Source organism: Mesitornis unicolor, unplaced genomic scaffold, assembly GCF_000695765.1.
Source record: "Mesitornis unicolor isolate BGI_N332 unplaced genomic scaffold, ASM69576v1 scaffold2908, whole genome shotgun sequence".
Lineage (NCBI taxonomy): Eukaryota > Metazoa > Chordata > Aves > Mesitornithiformes > Mesitornithidae > Mesitornis > Mesitornis unicolor.
The window spans coordinates 10,391-32,989 of NW_010203672.1; the positions used below are offsets into that span (position 1 = coordinate 10,391).

A 22,599-nucleotide genomic window follows, 5' to 3' on the forward strand; every position below is an offset into this window, starting at 1 on the left:
CTCTGCTCGTGTTTTCTTTTCTAGTATCTCTTTCAAAGGCATTAAACTGAAAGCCAGAGGGGATTTGAGACACCCATAAGTATTTAGGGCAAGTAGGTGTCAGCTTTTTATTTCTTAGGCGACAACATTAAACAGAGGGTGGACTGTAAATGAGTCTGGATGATGAGTGACCGGCTGGGGTTGCATGGTCTTGGCTTGGATGCATGTGGGATGAGTTGTTCACTTTAAAGAGGTTGGTGATGGAATAGGATCCTATGAGGTTGGTTTTGAGGAGTTGATCTGTTAACTGAACTTGAAAAAATATTTCATCATTGCCTCCCCTAGCAGGACAGGCTGAGAGAGCTGGGGCTGTTCAGAATGGAGAAGGTTTTGGGGGTACCTTATTGCAACCTTCCAGTTCCTGAAGGGGTCCTACAGGAAAGCTGGGGAGGGACTTTTTACAAGGGCAGGTACCAACAGAAGAAGGGGGAATGGTTTTAAACTGGAAGAGGGGAGATTTAGACTGGATATTAGGAAGAAATTCTTGACTGTGAGGGTGGTGAGGCCCTGGCCCAGGTTGCCCAGGGAAGCTGTGGGTGCCCCCTCCCTGGCAGTGTTCAGGGCCAGGTTGGACGGGGCTTGGAGCAGCCTGGGCTGGTGGAGGTGTCCCTGCCCATGGCAGGGTTGGACTGGGGGAGCTTTAAGGTCCCTTCCAACCCAAACTATTCTGTGGTTCTAGACTTTGTATTTTAGAATAGAGAGCTTTACCATTTGGTTGGTTTTGATAGGTCTTGTTCTGCCATGTTCATGGTTATGTTATGATCATTCAGATCATAAGCATCATTTTATAACCAGTCAGAAATACTCTGAAAGCTTCTAATATTGACTTATGATACTTGATATAGGGCTTTCAGAAGAGTTTGAGGTGCTAAAGTGAAAAGAAATTTAAAAAGCAGGTTATCAGTTTGCTCCTTCACCTTTTGAGGGAACATAAAAGAAGGATTAGGAATTGGTTGGCAGCTTTTTGGGAGTTTTGATACTTAAGTTTTTTTCATTGTTTATAACAGGGCAAATGTCAGGAGCTAAACTGCTGAATAACACTTCTGACAAATATTTTGAATGATTCAGGATTATTTTTCGTATCATTTTATTCAGTGCAATTAAAATTTCCAGCAATTTTACAAGCAAAATTTAAGTTTTGCATTTCCATAATTTGAAACAGTTTGCATTATCAACGTGCTGTCTGTTGAAAGTTGCATGTTTCTTGAACTTGTCAAATACAGTGTTGTGTGTTGTGTATCCTGTTATCCTGTGTGTGGGATAATTTTTAGGGTCTAACGATCTTCGAAGGAGTACTTTGTTATTGATCTACCACATCTTTATATCAGCTGTTACTAGAGAGGAATAGTAAGTAATCATCTCTCCAGATTTACTTGTCTTAGTCATGAGATTGAAACGTCAAGAGGAACAAATAAGAAACCAAAGAAAAGCTAAAAGTCATTGATAAATAGACTGCCTCTGTGCAGAGCCCCACTGAGATGTTGGAGAGGATCCTTCTCTTTTCTTTTTGCGCTGTGTTGTGTTGTTTCAGTTACAGCCATCTCACAGCCAGAAATTTGCTGCATTTATTTTCCCGTACAGGTAATAAGGAAGAAATTCCTGCATGTGCAGTTCAGTGTATTCATACATTATGTTCTTTAAGTCATATTAAAGAAGTTAATGTTATGTTAAATAAAATCTATAGATGGAAGTATAAAATGAATTGTACATGGTTATAATTCATTAAAACAAGCAGTGTCTTTTTGCAGTGTTTTGAGTAAAGGACAGCTGGTTCACAGTGTTTTGGATGGTGATAAAATTATTTAAAATCTTTACCTTTTCTTCCAGGAAAAAAAGTGAAATTGTGTGTATTCTTATGTGTCTATTCAGTTTTATTTAACTCAAGTTGTATTAGTGTTTCTGAAATGGTTGATTTTTGGTTTTGTATGGCTGTTAATGTAAAAGCAGGACACCACAATTTTTAGCTAAGACTATGGACAAATACTCCAGAGTCTCTTCTTAAACCGTCTCTCTGTATATTTGCAGTGAAAATGCTCAGAACGTGTCTTGTCCTGTGACTGTGGTACATGGCAGGCGTTTTCACCACGCACACGCGCAGACAGCAGTAGTGAAAACAGCAGCCCAGAGGTAAGAACAAGTGCACTCGTTTCTCCGTGTGTTCCTGTTGCAGAAAGTCCTGTCTGGTTTTGTGTGCAATGATTTTCCTTATGCTAGGATGTGTTTGAGGGAGACAGAAGTAATCCCGTGGTGCATTCTTGATGTTAAGTGTTGGTCTTAACTACTAAAGTTTCATAAAACTTACCATTTAGGACTTACTATATAATCCTAGAATTTCCTACTTTGAAAGCGCATGGTGGCACGCACACAGTAGGAGAGCACCTGCTAATGTAAATACATTTAGAAAATACTTTGAGATCGACAAATATTCAGTAGAAATTCACATAATTGACAACATGATCATCAAATACTAATTCACAGAAACTCCAGCTTGTGTGCAGAGTAAGTTACAGATCTGTTGATCACATGTAGTCTGTAAATACGTCATAAAATCTATAAACTAGGACATGGCACAGAAGCAAGGTTTTAATTTTATATTAATAGTTGTTGTCACGGATAACTGAAAACAGGGGGATCTTACTCAGCTGTGCTCAATTAAACTTCATTGTTTTGAAAACATAAAACTACATCAGACTTGTATAAAGTGCAGGGTTGTTACTGTCGTCTGTAAACAGAAATTAGCCTGGATGTTTCCTATTCTTTAACGCAGCAGATGCAGTGGCAGGGATCTCCCTTTTCTTTACATTGATTCCTATCATTGCAAGACAGGGAAGATTTGCAGATCTTTTCCCATGAATTAAACTGAAAGACAAGGTTTATGTTACCTGTGTGGTTTAGGCTGAACCAACCATGCTCTTCCCTTCTTGCATGCAGTCCTTTTTGGGCTATTTTTGCTCAGTTTTCCATTGAGGAAAGCGTGAGGCATCTCTAAGCATTTGTGCCCTTACTTTTCACTTTTCAATTCTAAGGGATAAAATCTTAGCTAAGACTATGGACAAATACTCCAGAGTCTCTTCTTAAACCATTTCTGGTTTAAGAAGAGTGCAGTGCTCATTAAAATTAGTTTAAGTAAACAAAAACATGTGAGACTGTTACTTAGGGGATTTCTGAACGTTGACCTCAATAATATCAGTGTAGTTAAGTGCTGTAGGCTGCTTCAGTGTGCAGGAGAGTCTGGCAGAGTTCTTTAATTTGGAGGGGATGTCAGACTTTCCTGCTTGCCTTTCTCACCTATGGGACCTGCTTCTTTATAAACCTACAGTGTAATGTAGGAAAAGAATGTAGCAACGTTGTATGTACGACATGCAGAAAGAAACCAATGTGTAATGTAGGCAAGCTGAATATTGCACAAAGTAATTGGATGGTCGTCATCTTAAATGTTTCTAAATTTGTTTTCTTTTAGGGTTGTTACTGTAGTTCATTTACATGAACAACAGGCAATTACATCTTATGCTAAGAATATTTTAGAGTATTTCAAAGGCAGGAAATAGCCATAACAGTTCCAAGCAGTGTTTTGCTATTGGAGGATGGCAGAAGCAGCGTGATCTCATTGAGGGGGAGCCTTACAGAAGGACTGCACGAAAGACATTTAATGCCAGTATCTATTGCCAGTTGACTCCATTACTTTAGAAAGCTTCTAAAACTGTTTCTGAGTCGGAGGATTGAAAATTAATTGAGCATGGCCTCCTATCAAAGTTGGTTTTTAATTAAAAAAGAAGAGGGATCTCAAGGCTGCTTGTTATGGAAGATGTAAGTTTATGAACGTGACGACAACAGCTGTTAGAAAAGAAACCCGACTAAAATAGGACTATTTAAAACTGTTCATAATACAAAATTCCACTGCATGTAAAGGGGGTAATTTTTTCAGTAATTTATTTTTAGGTTTTTGGGAATTTTTTCCTATCTTGTTTGCGAGTTTTTACTCGTGTTAGAAAAACTTGAGTTTAAAGGTAAATTCTCTGATTTTCTCTACTAATTTACAGGCAATGCAAAATTCTGGTTTATTCCATTATTTGCATTTGTCAAATTAAGGTGTAGTGATCAGTAACACCATGGGGAAAATGGTTTTAATGAACCTAACATACTGTTCTTAAATCTATAGTGGATTATTGAGAGGATAACTGAAAATAAAGCCATGATTAAAGGAGTTCTGAGCAGATTGGATCTCTGGCACTGACATTACAGATTCTGTTACTTATTCTGGGTTCTTTGAGTGGGGATGGTGCCGCAGGGGCAGCTGATTATGAACCTCGGTTGTAATCTCATGTTGAATTTGGAGTCTCTGATATGTGCTGTATTTCTCCATCGCTTTCTTTTTTGCACGTGCATGGTAATTCAAATTCTGGCTGAATTTCTGTTGCACTCATTTGAAATGTAAGTTTCCAATACAACAAAATCGGGCATTTCAAAATAGTATTTTGACAAATATTATTTGTGTCTTTTTGCAGTTGAATCTGGGGATGAAATAAAAGTTTGTTCACGTCTGATACAACAGATTTTCAGATCCAGCTTCGCCTTGTGTTGTAGTTGGTTCAGACGATTTTGCTTCATGTAATGGATGCATATTTCTGTCTTGTGCTGTTGACTGACCGTTATCTGAGATGTGGCATTGGCATAGCATGTGTGTACCGCACATCTGACATCTCACGCATGAGCTGCATGGAGCAATTCACAGGGAACCTGCTTGCTGTGATTCCTGGATCTGTCCAGGATTCTCATTTCTGAATCTTTTTAAGATGTAAAAATGAGAATTCTTTTAAATGCATTATATTAATACGGGATTTTAAACCAGCAGGGTCAGACATCCAATGTACTGACATTGTACAGGTGTTCTGGAAATTTTTTTTCTGCCTTTAGGTTTCCTTAGCATTAAAATTTACATTTCTTAAGCGTGACTCTTCACAGCACCTTTAACCAGTTAATCCCTGATAGGTATTAACTGTGCTGAGGATACCAAGAGAGTGGATGTGACTCCGTATGGACGTGGTTTGGGTCTGCCTGGCTTTGTAAACTCAGATATGAGCTGCACAAACCCCTGTTTATTCTTTCGAAAGGGCAGCTCCAGGTGGAAGAGTCAGAGAGGCTTGGCTTTATTCTTGTGAGAGTTTGTGTAAAGGAAAGGAGGATGAGCTTCTATCGCTCTGTAATATTATATATCTTATATATAATGTATATGTATTACTCTGTTTATTTGGGCTGGAGTAAACCAGGAAACAGTTTGAATTTGTTCTGTTTGAATAGTGTTACTGCAGCACAGAAGTTTGTTAGATACTTGGTATGTGGAAGGAACAGACACGCAGATTAAAAGCTTACGGCATCCCGTATTGCGAGTTTTGAAAAGGCAGGAGGGGTAAAGGTGCTGCTTTCAAGTTGTCTTCATGCTGCGCTTAGTTAGATGTATTTTTATATCAGTCTAAAGGGCCTGAGTTGTGAGCACGAGCTACATCGATGTTAAAGGAGACACTTCTGAAACCAGTGGCCTTAATTCTTTAATAATTTGAGATTCTTTTTAGCCAAAACCTCAGGAGGAGCCTGGTTTCTTCTGGTTACCCTTCTCTATCCAGTAGCTGGTTGCATGTTGTCTCCTAAATATTTAAACAGTACTTTCTGATTTTTTTTTCCTCCTCAATTTAAACACTTAACAACTTGTTTCCAACTATTCAAAACTTTTTATGTAAGTTTGTTTTATCTTCTTTTGCATGGCCATCAGGGATTGGAAATGAGGCTTGTTCTCAACTCATATGTTAGGATTCTGTCATGTCAGGTCCTACACTGCGGTGAATTAAGTGAGACGACCAAGTTGAGTTCAGAATTAATCAGATTTTGCACATGGAAGAAGAGGCAAGACAGTGCAGTGTTTAGACCATTGCTGTCTGTGAAGTTTCTAATTGCTGTTACAAAAGTGCTGTGAAAAATAATAACGCTCATTTGAAAACTGGTCCAGTAAGTGCAAGAGACAATGAAACGGTTACATATATTTAATAACTTTGGAATTGAGTGATGTGCAACACATGTGGGGCTTTGCATCTTATCTTTTCTTTCTTTTTTCATGTTTTAAGCAATCTGGACCGAAAGGAAAGGTAAGCTTAACTGTTGATGAAATGAGCATTAGGAAAATGAACTGCTGGAGAATATTCAGTGCAGTCAATCAGATCCGCTCATGTGTGGAGGGGGGTGGGTGGTTGGTTTTGTTCTGTTTCTGTGGTTCACTTGTTACCTTGTACCAAAAAAGCACCTTTACATCCATCTCTGAATAATGCCATGTTAGTGTGAGCTTTGGGTACATTTCCACTGGAAATTTATATATCTAAAAATTCACGGTCCTGAAGCGTATCTTGCCCACTCGGTTATCTCAGCTTGATTTGAATAGCATTAAAGGGTTTATTGCACTGCTGTGTCCATTCTGTTCATGAAGTGTGTATGTTAAAGCAATTAACAGAAAATGTATAGGGAAACCAGACACACTTAAAAAGCTCATTTCACACGTGAAAAGCTCATTTCACACTTGCTCTGCATCTGTTTTACTGCTGTTAATATTTTGTTAGCAATGTGAAATACCAAACATTTGTTTTTATTTCTGTGTAGCTTGCATTAATATGTTTGTGTAAATGTTTTGTTGATAGTAATGAAGTTACTGAGTTTTTATAAATATCCTGTCTTCGTAGGTGTGTTTGGCAGTACGTGCTTGAGATCAGGTTGAATTGTTTGAACAGTGTATGTAATGTTTAACCAATGACATAAACAACAGAGAAATGTAATGTAGAGCTTTTTCTTTGGGCATGCAGGATTTTATAGATTTCTTTCAAGTTCAGTAGTAAAATCAAACCGTTCTGTTTTACTCTCTTTTGTTACTTCTTAGATATCAGAGATACTCACCAGTTAGTTTTGCCCTCTGAGAAGGAATTTGCTCATCCTCTGGCTGCCTGTGCTTTGAGTTCGTGTATTTTTTTCCTGTTTTTCTTTGTGCTACATTTATGTTATTAATTCACCCTTCAGCTATTAATGTTTTTAATTTGGGACTATAAGTCATAGGAAGATGAGTTCAGTTGTGTGCTGATGAGCTTAATTTTCCCTTGGGGACACCCGCTGCTTCATAACCCAGTGCTACTGGGTATCTTCTTTTCTCCTTCCCTGCTTTTTGTGGCTCACCCAACAGGGGAAGACAATTTGGGCAGGAGCTGCTAAATTTGGTTTTAATCATTACTGTTGTGTCGTGGTTTAGGGCTGGGCTGGCCACTAAATCTTGGACTATTAACCCCTATTAACTATTAAATCTATTAACCCCTCTCCAGAAGGGAAGAGAAAAGAGAATAAGGGAGAAGGACTTTACGGGTTGGAAAATAAAACTAACAGGTTTAATGAAACAATAATACTGATACTGCAGGATAATAATATAAACAGGAAAATATTGAAATACATACAGATATGTACAAATGCATATACAAACCAATATAAAATCCTCCCCCCAATGATGAATACGTCACCAGAGGCTCTGCAGAGCAGGGCACTGGAAAAGTCCCAGTCTGGACCCAGCAGCAGTGGGAGCTGATGCAGAACACACGGATCAGGATCAGAGGCAGACGAACCAGCAGGGTCTGCTCAGACCTCGGCCTCTGCAGAATTCAGATGGATGGAAGGGCTCCAAGATGGAAGAAGAGTCGAGACCCTCGTGATCCCTTGGCTTTATACCGAGTATGATGTATGTGGATGGAATACCTCGTTGGTCAGGTTTGGGTCCGCTCCCCCTCCCGTAGGTGCAGACACAGCACCCATGGTGAGACACTTGGCCTTGAGATTATCAATAGCAGCACTGTCTGGAAAAACATGCTGCTGGTTTCAGCAAGTTCAGCCACTTAAAAGAGACTGAGCTGAAAAGTAACATCACTAAATAGAAAATTGGTTCTATTTAGCCCAAACCAGGACAAGTTGTGATAAGTGCAGCTGCAGCTCCTGATTTTCTGGGCCAAATGGGGCTACTGAGTTATGTACTGAACACCCAGCTCCCCTCAGCCATTCAGCTGGTAAGATGTGTCAGAATTTCGAGACTCTCCACAGTCCAGACTGCAGTGTTTTTGTCATGTCCGTGGCAGAAAGTGCCTGATTTTTCTTGGGCTTGTAAGTAATTGCCATTTGATGCATTACTACTTCATGAAGATGCTTTCATCAAACACTGGTCTGCCTCCCTTGTACTTAAAGCTATTAAAATCATAACTGCTTATAATAGATGAGATAAACGGGATGCCTAAAATGATTTGATCTCTGAGCATGGAGCCTTGTTCTTCAAGCAAAATCTAAATCTCATAAGAAATATTTTTAGGAAACTGAACAGACAGACAAAAATCTGTATTAGTTTTTCCTGGGATGGCAGGAACAGCAATCAATATTGTATTTCTTGGTTTTCCCATTAGACACAGGATGCAGATAATCTTGCATCTTGATCTTTTTAGCCATTTGATCTTTTATTTATCCCTTTGAAATGGAAGACTCTTAGTTTAAGTTAGGGTTTAACAGCAAAGAGGCATTTGTTTTGAAGTGCTTTATGGTTTTTAATCTCCTAGAAGAGTTTGTTTCTTTTCCAAAGAGCTAGGTGTCATGTTTGATTAAAAATAAATGAATTACTATCGTTTCCGTTTTGTTTCTGCTCACACACAGTTAAATGGCTCCATGTAGGAGGTGCTTTACTGTACAAGGTCTGGATGCATCTGCAGGGGTCGAAAAGTGCCGAGGGGAGCGGCTTCGTTTTGTCACCTGTAAATCTTTGTGGTGGTGGGCTTGATCTTTTTTTGGTGTGAGGGTTTCAGGGTAGGAAATGAGTAGGAGATGCTTCAAGTTGCTGTCCTGTTGTGGGAGGGCTGTTGCTGTCTCCAAGAGGGCACGTTTTTCAGGTGAAATTACAGTTCAGTGTTTCAAATTGTCTTTGCTTTTGTTTCTAACTCAAAGCAAGTTCAAACCTGACCTTGAAAAGCTCTGTTGGGAAGCCTCAGGTGACTTGGAGCTGGTTTTTGTGGCTTAGGCTTGTGTGTTACTGGTTCACTGCAAGCACTTGAGTAAAGTCTGATATTATGGGAGAAGATACGTACTCGGTTTCTGCTGGCCCTTGCGTACCCTTGTAAGTGGTTGGCCATTGAATAAGGATAGAGTCTGCTGATAATGCAAAACTTAAACAAAGGTAAATAATGCTACTGTCTTCCAATTTATTGTTAAAAATTATTTAGCAATACGTGGTGATGAATTTATTATCTGTAAATGAGAAATACATGTTGCATGTATTACAAACCTGTGCAATCTTTAGAAGAAAAAGGATAACTCACAAATGTCCAAAGACCTTGAATTGTCAAAATCATTTTTAAAGAACACTTTAGTATTTTAAATCTACCACTTTGTTTGCATTGCATTGAATTAAATGTCAAATATCATTTCTGTTAAACATCACTTCGGTGTTTGGTGTGCCTGTGGGCACTCACGGTGAAGCACGGCGACATCTCCATATTCTGTGTTGCAATCTCAATCCTTTCTGCCTGAGTTTTCCTTCCCTCTGTAGCCCCTCAGCACAATAAAACGTCTTTGTGTTCAGCTGTGGGCTAATACAGGCACTTAGATTTAACTATCCCAAAGGGCACTGTGGATTAATCTTGTTCTGAAGATGTGAGTTAATAATAAAATAGGAGTAAACCCTGAGAAATATTACCTAGAAATGCACAAAATTCAAAGATTTTATAATTTGATGCAGTAGGAAATGCTGTGCTGAAAGAAATAAAATCTTTTGCCTGGTGCTGAATTCTCCTTCAGCCACAGCCAAATTTTTGACAGGTGGGTCCCCAAAATGTAGCTGTTGGTTGGAGACCTTACTGCCTGCAGCTGCTTGCTTGCTTAGCCCCTTGCTGTTAGTAATGTCCTTGTAAGCAGAGGTAACGGTGTGGGGTGTGTGACCCGTTTGCAGCCCAGTTTAACTTGCCAATAAAACCAGTTTCTGCTGAAGTCCTTGGCAGGGCCTGCTGTGTTTCAGGTGTTTGACGTCTCCTGTTACAGCAGGAACAGGAACCTGCGGCTGCAGAGCAGGGTAAGACCGAACTGCCACAGACAGAACTGAGGTGCTGCAGGAATCTTCCTTTGGCAGTAGAGCGTTTTGACAGCTTGTAAACTGAAAACACCTTTCAGGAGGCTCAAAAAATCTTACTATGATGATTTCTGTTGCATTAATAGGCATGAAAATATCTGATATGTGTGTTATACAAACTATACCAACAGGAGTTTTAGTATCCGCTGATTTGTCTATATTACTATATTTTTAAAATGAATAGATAGAAACTATGTCTTCTCCTGTCTCTGTTCTTTTTATTTTTTGGCCACAACAGTTTTTGACATCAGATCTCTTTCCTCTGTTTTGCATCTTCTCTTCCTGTCTTTTTAAGTTGTGGAACTTGTGGAATGTACTTTGATATTAAATTAATAGTTGTTTCTAGGTTTGGATTTTAAAAGTAGCTGTTTGCACTTCATGAATGAGGAGATGCAGGCTTCAGTCTTTGAAGACTTGGGTCTGAAAGTGAGAAGCTTCTGGACTCTTGATTACTATCAAATGGGATTTAGGTCAGAAACACTTTCAAGACGTGTACTGTGTCTGTTCCTAGTGATCTGGTATCTTTTTAAATGTCCAAGTGGCATGTAATAGGAAAAGTTACTTGTTCATAGCTTCCATTTCAGGTTCATTCTGTTCATACATGATTGTGGCTAAGTTATAAAGGTGTTTGTCAAAAGAACAACCGTACATCTAATTGATTTTCCAGGAAAGAATACCCCCCTCAGCTGCAGAAGGTAGAAGGAGACCACATTCGGTTACCACGGTCTCAAGGAGTGGGTAAGTTATGTTTCGAGTTCTCATTTCTTTTAAGCAGAATCATTTTTTGAATACCTGCTCTGGGCGGGTGTTGTTGTTGCCAAACTTTGTGTAACCTTCGCTACATCCATTCGTACCCTTAGGTCACGTTATTCTGGATCTATACAAGTTGGTGCATGCAGGGAGGATTTCTCTCCTTTTGACAGATTTCTGCAACCTGTTCAGTCACGTTGTAATTAATTTTAAATTAGACTTCAGTTATTTTTAAAACAACTGAAACTGGGAAAATGTAGGATTGTTGGAGGTTGAAGAGATCTCTGGAGATCGTGAAATGTGAGCCCAAGCCCCCAGCTTATTCTTGAGCTCTTGAAATACAGGCACTTCTGCAGCACTGTTAGTGTGTGTAAAATGTAACACAGTAAATAAAACTGTAAACCTGTTCAGCTGCTGAGCCATCTGCGCTGGTCAGTTACTGTGCTGGGCCTTTTTAGGTTAATGTGAAGTAGAACTTCACCAGTCCCACATAAAAGTAAGTTAACTTAGAAAACCCTCACCTATTATTGTTTCTTTTTTGAAAATGAGTCATTCCTTAGTTTTGAGATGTTTTCTAATGGTAGGGTGTTTGTGGGACTCTTAAGTATTTATGTTGAAAAAGTATCTATTTAAAAAAATACAGACTCGAAAAAGTTGGAGACTGCAATTAAACTAAGGAGTATAAATAGCACTTTTATATTTTTACTTTTAAACTGAATTAAGGAACTCTTGCACAACATACAACATGTCTTAAAAGAAAATCGCACTCTGTACGTAGTTAATTTGTTACGTTGTTAATTTACGGCTTTCTTTGTTCTCTTCCAGTATTTAAATGAATGCCCCAATAGAAACCAGGATATGGCAGGGGAGTTTACTGCTGAGGCTTGTGTTGAAGGAATAGATCCTGATTACACAGAGCATTTCCAGTTTTTCTAAGTGCATTCACCAGCAGCCCTTCAGTGAAAATTACCACCAGTGTAATCTAGCAGATCCCTTTCCACTTTCAGTAGTGGATGCGCCATTCTAATTGTAATGAATTTAGTACAGATTTTCAAGTCCAAAGCCTCCTCCAAAGCTACAAATTCTCACCAAGAGTCACTGGAATAGTATTAATAACACTTTCAAAGTTACTTTGGGGAATTATTTCTCGTTCATACAACAAATCATGAGATGCTTGTAACAGTGTCATTTGTTGGATGTTTAAATTCAGGTTAGTGTGTGTGTGAAGAAATAAGTTGATCATAATTTTAACAGCATGAGTCGACATTTATTGTTAACGTTTTTGCATTTTTTCCCTCCTAGACAGTATAATGGAAAACACAGAAGAGTCAGAGTCAGAATCAGAGTCTGAAATTAAGAGAAAGGTGCAACAGAAACGTCACTGCAATTCCTACCAGTCTGACCTGGCTCTGTCTTCTGCGACAAAAAAATGCTTAACTCCGTTAAAGGTGGGTCAGGTTGTAAAAACGTGAACTCCTGTTTAACTTTAATGGTTGATACATGTTTTAAAAACAGATATTCAGTTGTAAAATAAGTTAATAAGCTGAAAATCCTTAGAGCTGGGAGAAGGATTTACATGATTAAATTTTAAAAAATTGTTATAGTGGTAGAGATATTTAAGTGTTAATATTGATACTAGCTATGAAATACTTTCTAATTGGAACAAATGGATGCTGCACTGGGAAGTAAAACAACCTATGTTTTAATTGGTTGCCTCCTGATCAGTAAACCAGAAACTGATAATTTTGGTTTGCAGTCTATGAAATGCAGGAGCAGTATTTCACTCTTAGACAGATGGGGGTTTTTTGGGGGTGCGATTTTTCTGTACTCATAACAGTAAAGACAGAGGTACTGCAAAGATGCAAGTACCTCTTCTGAAGCTGCTTGCTTGCTTGGCTTGAAAGAGTCCAGCGCAGAGCCACAAAGATGATGAGGGAGTGGAGCATCTCCCTGCTGAGGAGCGGCTGAGGGAGCTGGGTCTCTTTAGCTTGGAGAAGAGGAGACTGAGGGGTGCCCTCATTCATGGGGATCAATTTGGAAAGGGTGAGTGTCAGGAGGAAGGAGCCAGGCTCTGCTCTGTGATGTCCAATGCCAGGACAAGGAGCAATGGGAGCAAGCTGGAGCATGGGAGGTTCAACCTGAACATGAGGAAACACTTGGTCACTGTGAGGGTGCCAGAGCACTGCCCAGGCTGCCCAGAGAGGTTGTGGAGTCTCCTTCTCTGCAGACATTCAAAACCCCTGGCCGTGTTCCTGTGTGACCTGCTCTGGGTGATCCTGCTCTGGCAGGGGTTGGACTGGGGGAGCTTTCAGGGTCTCGGAATTCCAACTCGTGATATTCTGTGATTCTGTGGTTGATTCTTGGTGGAACCAGCACAGGTATCCAGGTGGCCTTCTCTGGTCTAGCTGCAGCCAACCAGGACACTTTGTCTGCCGCTTTTCTGGATACATCAGATGTAGATATTTGGGAAATTCCTGTAAGGTGCTTCTCTGTATTCCTTACCATCTTCCCAGGTTACTATGGAAAATGATGCCCACATACAGGTCACAGTGTATGCCTCTCAAAGCAAAACTTTGTAAGGAGATCTTGGAGGGGAAAAAAAAGATCTGTGATTATTATATATAATCAGGTTATGTTTGCTGCTGTGGATTGAAAAAAGGTCAGACTCTGTTTGTTAGGATGAAAAACTTCGTACTTAAACATTCCATTATGTATTTAGTTAACTGAAATAATGTTACTTGGAAATTTTAATAGCTGAGTTTTTGATCTGAGTCAGATGTCTATATGGGTGTGATCTCTACAAGCTAAGCAGCAACTTACACTAAAGAAGTAAAATATTCAGCAAGTGTCATCTTTTAATAAATAAAGTTTTTTCCTTACAAATTGCCTGAATTAGCACAAGAGGAAGGAGAGCAGCCTCATCATTTGTAGCTGCATGACGCTCTGCGTAGGCCATTTGCACTAGCTCCTAGCTCTAGCAGGAAGACCCTGTACACGTAAAAGCGAGGTGTGCTTTCAGTTTATTCCTATTCTGAAGCTGTGGTACTGAGTTCCACAACCACTTCCTGCGCTGGGTACCTGTGGAAAGCGAGGACTGGAGCTGCACGTGGCAGCATCAGTGGTTCGGTGTCCTTGAGCCAGACCGAGCTGAGCACGTTGCTAAAACAAGCTGTTCTGTGTCTCCCTGATAAAAACCCGCCAGCCTTGATTACATTGTTCCAGGGGCATGATTTCATTTCCAAAGCCAGCAGACAGACTGCGCTTGTAAACAGTATTTAATAATTACATCTGGTACTTTTTCCCATGCGTATCTTAGAAATCTGGCTAAGTTGAGAACACCAACAGTCCTGAATGGGAACCAGTTACTTTTTTGTCAGACACAAGAGCTGAGCGCCTGTGGTAAAAGTGTCAAGCAGTAAGCTTAAAAAAGGTGAAAACACCATATTTTTATTCTGAGAATTCAAAAAAGGAATGATAACATTTGTGATGCTGCCTCATCAAGAGATAGGGCAGAGTGTTTGTATAGGGCATATGGTATTTATATTTTGCGGATTGCACAGTTAAAAAAGACCCTGTATTATACAAGTTATGAGGCAGACACATTTAGGTAGAACTCATCTGCTTAAGTAGTCGCTTATCTAGAAATAGAGGTAAAAAAAGAGTGTGCCTGTTAATGAAACACTGCTACTCTTAGCATCAAGATGCAGGCTCAAACCATGGCGAGGAAGTTGGTTTTAAATTTTGGAGTGTGGTTGAAGTAGAGGGGTGCAATTATTCTCTACTTAAGGTCCTTCATTGGTAACTTCTGTTGAGTATTTTACTGTCTGAAATGTCTCAGTGTGATTAACGGTGTCTTGGTGCTCCGTTACAGGATGCAGTTTTAACAGAGGCACAGCACTGGTTTTCATGTCACTGTCTTATTCTACCACTCAGGTTTTACGGGTCTGATACATTTTATATGCTGGTATCAGGAGGTTATTTTGTATCTGTTTTGCTATGGTATGTGTAGCTTTGTTAAGCTGCAGAAATTTTGTCAGAATAATAGATTCTCCTTGTCTGACTATTGTCTTTACATTTGTTTCTAAAAATTATTGAAGATCCAACACCTGAGGAAGTCCTCTTCATTGAAACAGTGTTTATTGCCGAGGGTGGAATAGATTCAAAAAGTTTTTTGTGGGATGTGGGTATTTATTCTTTTCAGCAGTTCACGGTACAGTGGTTTTGTCTTTTGAGCTCAGTGCTCCAGGACACAATATATACATCAAATTTCAGTTCTGCAGGTGCCCCTTATTCAACTCGGTGCACATTCAATAACTTACGTGTTGGTATTGAATCCCTTAGACTTGGAAGTCCAGATTCTGCACTTGTGATCCAGTACATGAGAGTAACAACAACTTCCTGACCTAGGAGGTTGTTTCTAGTCCTCTTAACGTTGCTCTGTGCATCCTTAGGTTACTTTAGTTTTGTCCAGTGAAACTGTTTTTACAGAAATGAGGTAACTGGACCTACTTGCTGATGGATATATACATATATATACATACATACACATATACATATGTGTGAATGGTGCACAGCCTTTTATGTATAGAAAGGAAAAAGACAAGAAGGAAAATCTGAATTGTCAGCATCAATCACTTTTTAAAAGTTGCTGCAAATGACATTTGTTCCTGATAGATAATTTCAGATTTTCTTAAATGAAAAAAATAGAACTGTATTTTAATGTTTGCTTTTTTTGTTTGCTATAATTGCTAATACAGTGTTAATTTTCATTCTGAGCAGAAATGAAACACAAGATTTGGAAATGGTGTCATTGTGCTTAAGCAGTTCCTGATTTCGTGTGTCTTTCCCCTCTAGCTTTTGGATCAAATTGATTATGCTACTGAGTGCCCAAATTGCGGCCGGGCAAATGAAAATCAGACCAAATGCCGACATTGTGAAAGTGCTTCTCTAAAGGATCTGCAAAGAGTCTCCAGACAAACTGTGGCGCTAAGTGAATCTGTGGGACAGTTGTCGCGTTCTTCGATACATCAGAATTCGACAGGGCAAAAACCTTCAGGTACAGGGTTCAACACAAAGAAGTTTTACAGTTCTGCTGTTGGGAAGGGTCCCACGGATATTCTGCTGAGTAATGAGGTTGTAGGACACTCAATGCTACGCCAGAATGGAAAAGTTGGTCTTCTAACCGGGACAAAAAATCCTAAACTGACAGGAAGCTTAAGACAGAGGAGTACAAGGCCGTCTGAACTGAATGACCCAAGTAAGTACCTTTTCAGGAATACAGCCATCAGCTGGAAACACAAAGTACTGTGTAATGAAGGAGCTGTCCTTGCGGGGTTACAGTACTGATTTTGCATGGAGTTTATCTGTGGCTGTGTTCTTGGGGAAGAGGGACAGACCTTTTTATCATTTCCTTTTAAGAAAAGGAAAGAGCCTTTTAAGAACGGTGAACATTGGGGAAAAGAAAAACTGTTTCATGAATCGTTTGTTTGTTTGTTTTTAAAAAGACATTGTATAATTTTAAGAAAAGCATTGGTAGCAGAACTCCATCAGTCATTCTCCTAAAGGGGAAGACACTCTTTGATTTTTTTTATTTTGATATTTTTTCCTCTTTCCTTTTGAGCTACGCATTTATTTAAATTTCATAATTTGTAAACTGTTCTTTTTTGTGCTTTCTCTGTGTAAACTGAAATTAATTTATAAGCAAGAAGGAACTGGAATTTGGTAACTGTGTATCTGGTTCCATGCTTAGTTTACTAGACCATGTTGTCTTATAACTGGAACAATTTCAGTCATCATTTCTCTTGCCAGTTTTAAATTGTGTTTTTCACTGTCAATTCTGGATTGAACCAAGAAATGTTTGGGTTCACTCGTGTGTCCAGAGGCAAATTAACAGTACCTATTTCTTGCACAGTCAGTTGTGAGAAATACAAAATGAGGGAGAGAGCGCCTGCAAGTAGATTCCAAATAAACGTTACTAAAAGCGTAATCTAATGATAAATATGGACGTTTTTGGCACTGCAGGACAATTACATAAATTACTTTGAACCTATTGCTTGAAAAGAAATTTCTGTAACAGCAAAATGTAGTGGTTGAGAATTTCCTATTTTCTGTTTAGTTGTTTTGTCCAGTGATGATGATGAGGAGGAGGATAGTGGCAGCACTAGGAGAATGGAAAGCATTTCACCTCGTCCTGCAGATTCAGCCCGCTCCTCCCCAGCTCCTTCTACAGGAAAGGTGGAAGCAGCGTTAAAGGAAAACAGTTGTGGAGTAGAACAGAGAATAGGTAGTATAACAACAGACACAGAAATTGCAGTCACACTACCACGAAAAGCAAGAATGAAAGATCAGGTACTATTTAATGCTTTGTTTAAAGAAAACAGAAATCAAATCATAAATGGAAAATGTGAAGGCTTGTTTTGCATTGTCAGAAGTTGACTGTATTTTATTGCTTTTCTTCTTTAGCGGCTCATCGGGTAATATCTCTGCTTGTGTAATACTGGAAACATGAGAAAATGTGTTCATTGTACAAGTGCTTATAAACATTTGAGTTCTGATTTTAACACAGATGCTTTTCTGTTGAATGAATGCTCCTTGAGACTGGGCAGGGTATCTGTGTAAAACTCAAGGGCCTACTTAGTTTGTACAATGATGTTGGTATCCCTGTTGCCTACATACGAGTTAAACATGCAAGGAGACTCTGAGAACAGCAGTGACCCTTCAGAATGAAAATGCTTTGACAACTGTCCCAGTTAATAGCACTTACTTTCAAGATTTTGTGGTGAGTTTTTGTTTTTCAGCTGAGTACCACTGCAAGAATTGGGTAAACGAAGACAAAAAACGCACCATGAGCAGACTCCTTAAGTGCTGTGTATTAAAAATTTACCCACCTCAGTAGTGAGCCACTGAAAAGAATAAATTCCCTGTGGCCACTGGTGTCGAATTAATGGTGCTGATTCAAACCATTTTTGGGTCACTTTTCCAGCGTCACTGTTGTCAGTTTGGCCCAGCAGGGTAGGGTACCTGCTCAGGTTTCCACCTGCAGGCTCAGATTTTGGGTGTTTTCTGAGTAAGAACACTGAAGTAGTGATACCCAAACCTTCGTGCTGTGTCTGATTCAGAAGGTAACATTCTAGTGCTGTAATTAATGAAATGATGGATGTTTTTAATGTGGTGTGTAATTAGTCACCGCTATCAATATAAAGCTGTGAACCTCTAGCGTACATTAAAGCGGTGAAGCTAGAAGCTTCAGTGATAAATAACTTTAAATTTGAGTTGTTCAGCTGTTATGTGATGGATTAATTGAAGGCGTTGCATTATGAGGGCACTGTTGTCCAGTAGTCTTTAGGAACCAGTTTTAAGATTGGGAATTAACTGCATATTTTAGACAAAAGTAGAGAAGAGCTTGCTTTTGAAAACAAGAGAAACACAATTTTTTAGGCTATTTGAATATAGAACCACTTTAATGTTTACTGTTTTACTGCTTGTCTGTGATTTGAGTTTTGGGCTTTTAATAATATTTAGCTGGACCAGCAGAAAAAAATGTAAAGCTGACTTCAACAAGAGTCCTAGGAAAATATTTTCATTATCTGTATTTAAATGAAGCATCCAAAGGTATATTTTGAATTATGGCCACGATGGGCTGAGGATTAGGGACTTCTGAAATAACTGTTGAGATTTAATCTTAATAGAAATATTGAATCCCTTAAAATGTTTTCCTGTGGGAGTTTAATTGTACTTTGTAACCCAAAAGCATGTTTATTAATGGACAGCTTTCTGAAACAATATAAATACCAGAGACAAGAGTAGTGTACAGAAAACCAACAAAGTCAAGCAATATAAGAAGTACAACTAATAAATATATTAACCTGATGGCTGCCAGCTTTCTTTGATTTGAACAGGTTTTTGTAAGATTGCTCTGTTGGTAAAGAGGGGACTTTGTTGCAATCACAGCTTGAGGCAGCATCTCCTTGAGCTGGAGCCAAACTTCGCGTGGCCTTCTCTTAGTGTTCAGCCTTCTGACCCTGGAATCTGTCCTAAAAACATCTCAATAGCTCTGTAGAGTTGCTTTAAAGAATTTGGATTTGGCGTCTTTACTTGCATTTCTTGAAGATTCTGCTCCTGCCGATGTGGTGATGCGCTACATTTCAGTAATAATTCAGTGTTTGCGGTCGCCAAAGCTTGGACTTACAAAAACTGAAAGAAAAAATAACCCCACCAACATTGTGGTGCTTTTATAGCATTAGTGTTTTTATATAAACAAGTGAAATGTATTTGAAATAGCCTTGTTTTGCCAGGCTGCACGGTGTTTCAAAATGAGGAAAACTAGATTGGTTTTGGCAGTTTTAGAAGCATTATTTGTGATTTGCGAATGTTAACAAAATGTCTTAAAGTGTCAGCTTATGTTTTGTTTTTCTGTAATCTAGCAATATTATCATCTTCAGCCGTTTGAAAAAGTCCTTTAGAAAACTCCTACCCTCTGTATATGGTTGAGGTGGATGCTGTAGTAAGTGATCTCATTGACCAACAGAAAAGTAGCTGAAAATGTAGTCGCTGGTTTTTAACAAGCTTGTTTGTGCCATAAATCTCAGCGAGATGTTCTGAAACCTTGCAAATTGCTTTTCAGTTTGGGAACATTGTGTCTAACACTCCAATAAAACGTCGTAAAGTGATCTCTCAAGAGATTGTCGCTGAGGCTGCACCTCTAAATTACCAAAATTCCTGTGAAAGTGTCATCCTGAACTGTCGAAGTATACGGATAGGAACACTGCGAAGAATGGTAGTGGAACCTGTGATTGTGAGTAAACTTGGTATTTCACTCATCTCCTTCTCTCTTTTGATGGACGTTGTTATTTTCATACTTAAACAACATCATGTATTGCGGTATTTCACTCATCTCCTTCTCTCTTTTGGTGGACGTTATTATTTTCATACTTAAACAACATCATGTATTGCCTTTGTGGAGGTAAGTGTGTCTCCAATTTCACAGAATCCTGAAGTACTGTTTCACACCAATGCATACTGTCCAGTGCTGGTGTTTAACAGAAACACCATGCCTGCAAAACCCATGCAAAATCACTTTGTTTAGCTGGGGAGCCTTATCAATTACATATATTTGTTAAGAAAATTGAAGGCAACAGTTGTCAACAAATGGATATTGATAGGTGGGAGGAAAAGCCGTGTCTGCAGGTGAATAATTTTGCCTCTGTAGAAGAATGTATATTTTTTTGTTAACTTTCTAAGTTACATGGAGACCGTCAAGGAGACATTGACTATTAGTTGTGTGCAGTAAGTGAGATAAAATGCACACTTCTTGCTGGGGTAACCCCATAAATAGCAGAGAGGTGTTACTTGTTCTTTCTACCTCTCTGCAGAACCCTGCTGTTTGATTTGCTTAAATACTAATTCTTTTTTTGCTTAAATTTTAAATGTTTGCTTAAATACTAAAAAATAGAGGACATTCTCTTTTGAAGACTTCTTTTCTCCCTGTGATTCGTGGTATATTTTAGAGTATTTTAAACCTTTTTGAAAACAGAGTAGTTAGAAGAGATCTTAAGTTTCAGCAGTCACTATGACTGAAAGAGGCAGTGGGGAGTAAAGAATAGACTTGATTCCTTGAGTTGTGCTAAAATGTATGCTTCATTTAAAAAAAAAACCACACCATTTTACATCTTTATTTTAAAATTTTTGTTATTCAAGTACTTAGGCAATTGAAATATGTGTACTACCAGTTAAAAGAAATTAAGTCAGTTTTGGTTTGGAGAAGAAGTTAAATCTTATTACTGTGTTGTCTTCCACAGTTTTGCCTGGATTATATCAAAATACGACTAGAGAGTCAAGAGGGTGAGTACATCTTTCGTTTTATGTTAATACTCAATGTGCACATTTTGAATGAAGTGACTGTTGGAGGAGTTAACAGCAGAATCATAGAGAAATTTCGATCCTGGTTTTGTTATGTATGTGATAAATGATTCTGGGTGTCTACATCTCTCTTAATTTTTTTCTTCTCTAGCCTACAGGTTGCCTATTTCATGTTACTGAAAGTAATACATAGTTTAGGAAATGGTGAGCTTATAACCATTGTTCTTTCCTTTTGTTTTCTTTTGTAAGGTTTTGCTTTAGGCCTGGAAAAAAAGCTTGGCCTCCTTCACTTAATCTTAAATTTCCATAAAGATGCAGTCCTCTCAGATTTTAACTTCTGTTATTTGTAAAAGAGAATTATTGTATTTTGTCATTATTGCATGCAAAAAGGTGTCTCATGATCTGTAAAGATAAGTGTAACCATTGCTCAGTCAAGTATTTCACTTTCTGTTGCATTTAACATTTAGATGTATAGAAACTACCAGTTTTCCTACATTAAATGCATTTAAAAACACTAAAAAGCTTAGTAAAATTGGTAGAAAATGAAAACGTGTCAATTTTTAGTCACAAGAGCTGTATGGTGAAGTGATTTCCATGGGACTTGATCCCTCGATAACATAAAAATGGCAACTCATTACAGCTGTGTTGATGGGAACACATAGCACTCGTCCATTTGGCTTTTTTGGGTTTTGCAGCTGGAGGAAGATGGGTGTATTCCCAGAATAACAGAAGTAAGGATCTTGATATAAAAAATGATACCTAATGTTTTATTTTCTTTAGATTGATTACTTATGATCATGCTTTTTCAGGGAGAGGCAAATGCTTTGAGCAGCTGTAGAAACAGCAGTACTGGGTGTGCTGCCTCGAGCTTGTTTTCACACGTATAAATATATTTCAAGTTCTCAAAATTCTCTCCACATCCCTTGGTGGTTTTCTGCAGCTCCCAACTGGTGTTTCAAGGAAACAGCTTCCTGTTTCTAATGGGTAAAATAAACCCCTGTTCACGTTGCCTTTAATGGCTCAGTCCTATTGTCTGTCTTACATCAGTGTTAGAAGAAATGGTGTTCACAGGTAAAGGTGTTTACAGAGAAATATACTCTGAGATTCCTGTCTTGATGCAAAAGGATGAATATGATCTAAATTTTCATCTGCAGAGTCTTCCTCTCACATGAAATTCAGTATAATTCATCTCAGTCCAAGCACAGTTACAAGGATTCAGTTTCCTCCAAAGACCAATAGCTCGTGTTTTGGCAAGGACCTTCTCTCTAGACACCATGAGAAGGACCTGTGTGCCTCGGCACCGTGGGTTGACTCTGGAGTCATCTGTAAACCTCCATTGAGTTACTGGCTTCATTTTCTCCTGTGTAAATCCCCAGGGAGTTTAAGGAGAACGAGTGCAAGGAGATGGACTGGTTAGGTCCATGTAGGGTGTTTATGGTGATGGCAAAATCCTGTCCTGGGCAGTAAATGCTGCCCAGTCGGCTTGAAGGAAGCATTTGTTGCTGCAGCCAAACTCAGAGCGGGGCTCTTCTTCCATGCTGGCATTGAACTTTGGGGTCTTTTCACCAAATTCAGAGAATTTTGGCTTCACGCATTTTTTATTTCCAGTTTTATAATTCAATGAATCCCATAAAATTCTCAACATTGGCACTGGCAGCATCAGATGTAGTGTTAATAATTTACCATGGTGCTCTTCGGTAGTAAATTGAGTGTAATAACTAATTTTCCTCAGGCAATCAGGTTGTTTCTCTGTATGTGTTTATTCTCCTCATCATTTT

General features: G+C 38.8%; 1 protein-coding gene across 1 annotated transcript in view; it reads left to right on the plus strand.

Annotated features, from left to right (window-relative positions):
- SENP6 (SUMO1/sentrin specific peptidase 6) overlaps window positions 1-22,599 on the plus strand; it is a gene marked incomplete at its 5' end in the record, with an annotated part of 39,264 nt that overhangs the window by 5,562 nt on the left and 11,103 nt on the right. Inside the window, 8 exons of the mRNA XM_010190781.1 lie at window positions 2,065-2,166; window positions 6,156-6,176; window positions 10,881-10,951; window positions 12,266-12,411; window positions 15,818-16,220; window positions 17,079-17,311; window positions 19,587-19,757; window positions 20,761-20,803. Of these exons, the coding sequence (XP_010189083.1) occupies window positions 2,065-2,166; window positions 6,156-6,176; window positions 10,881-10,951; window positions 12,266-12,411; window positions 15,818-16,220; window positions 17,079-17,311; window positions 19,587-19,757; window positions 20,761-20,803 (1,190 nt within the window). The remainder of the gene's footprint in view (window positions 1-2,064; window positions 2,167-6,155; window positions 6,177-10,880; window positions 10,952-12,265; window positions 12,412-15,817; window positions 16,221-17,078; window positions 17,312-19,586; window positions 19,758-20,760; window positions 20,804-22,599) is intronic.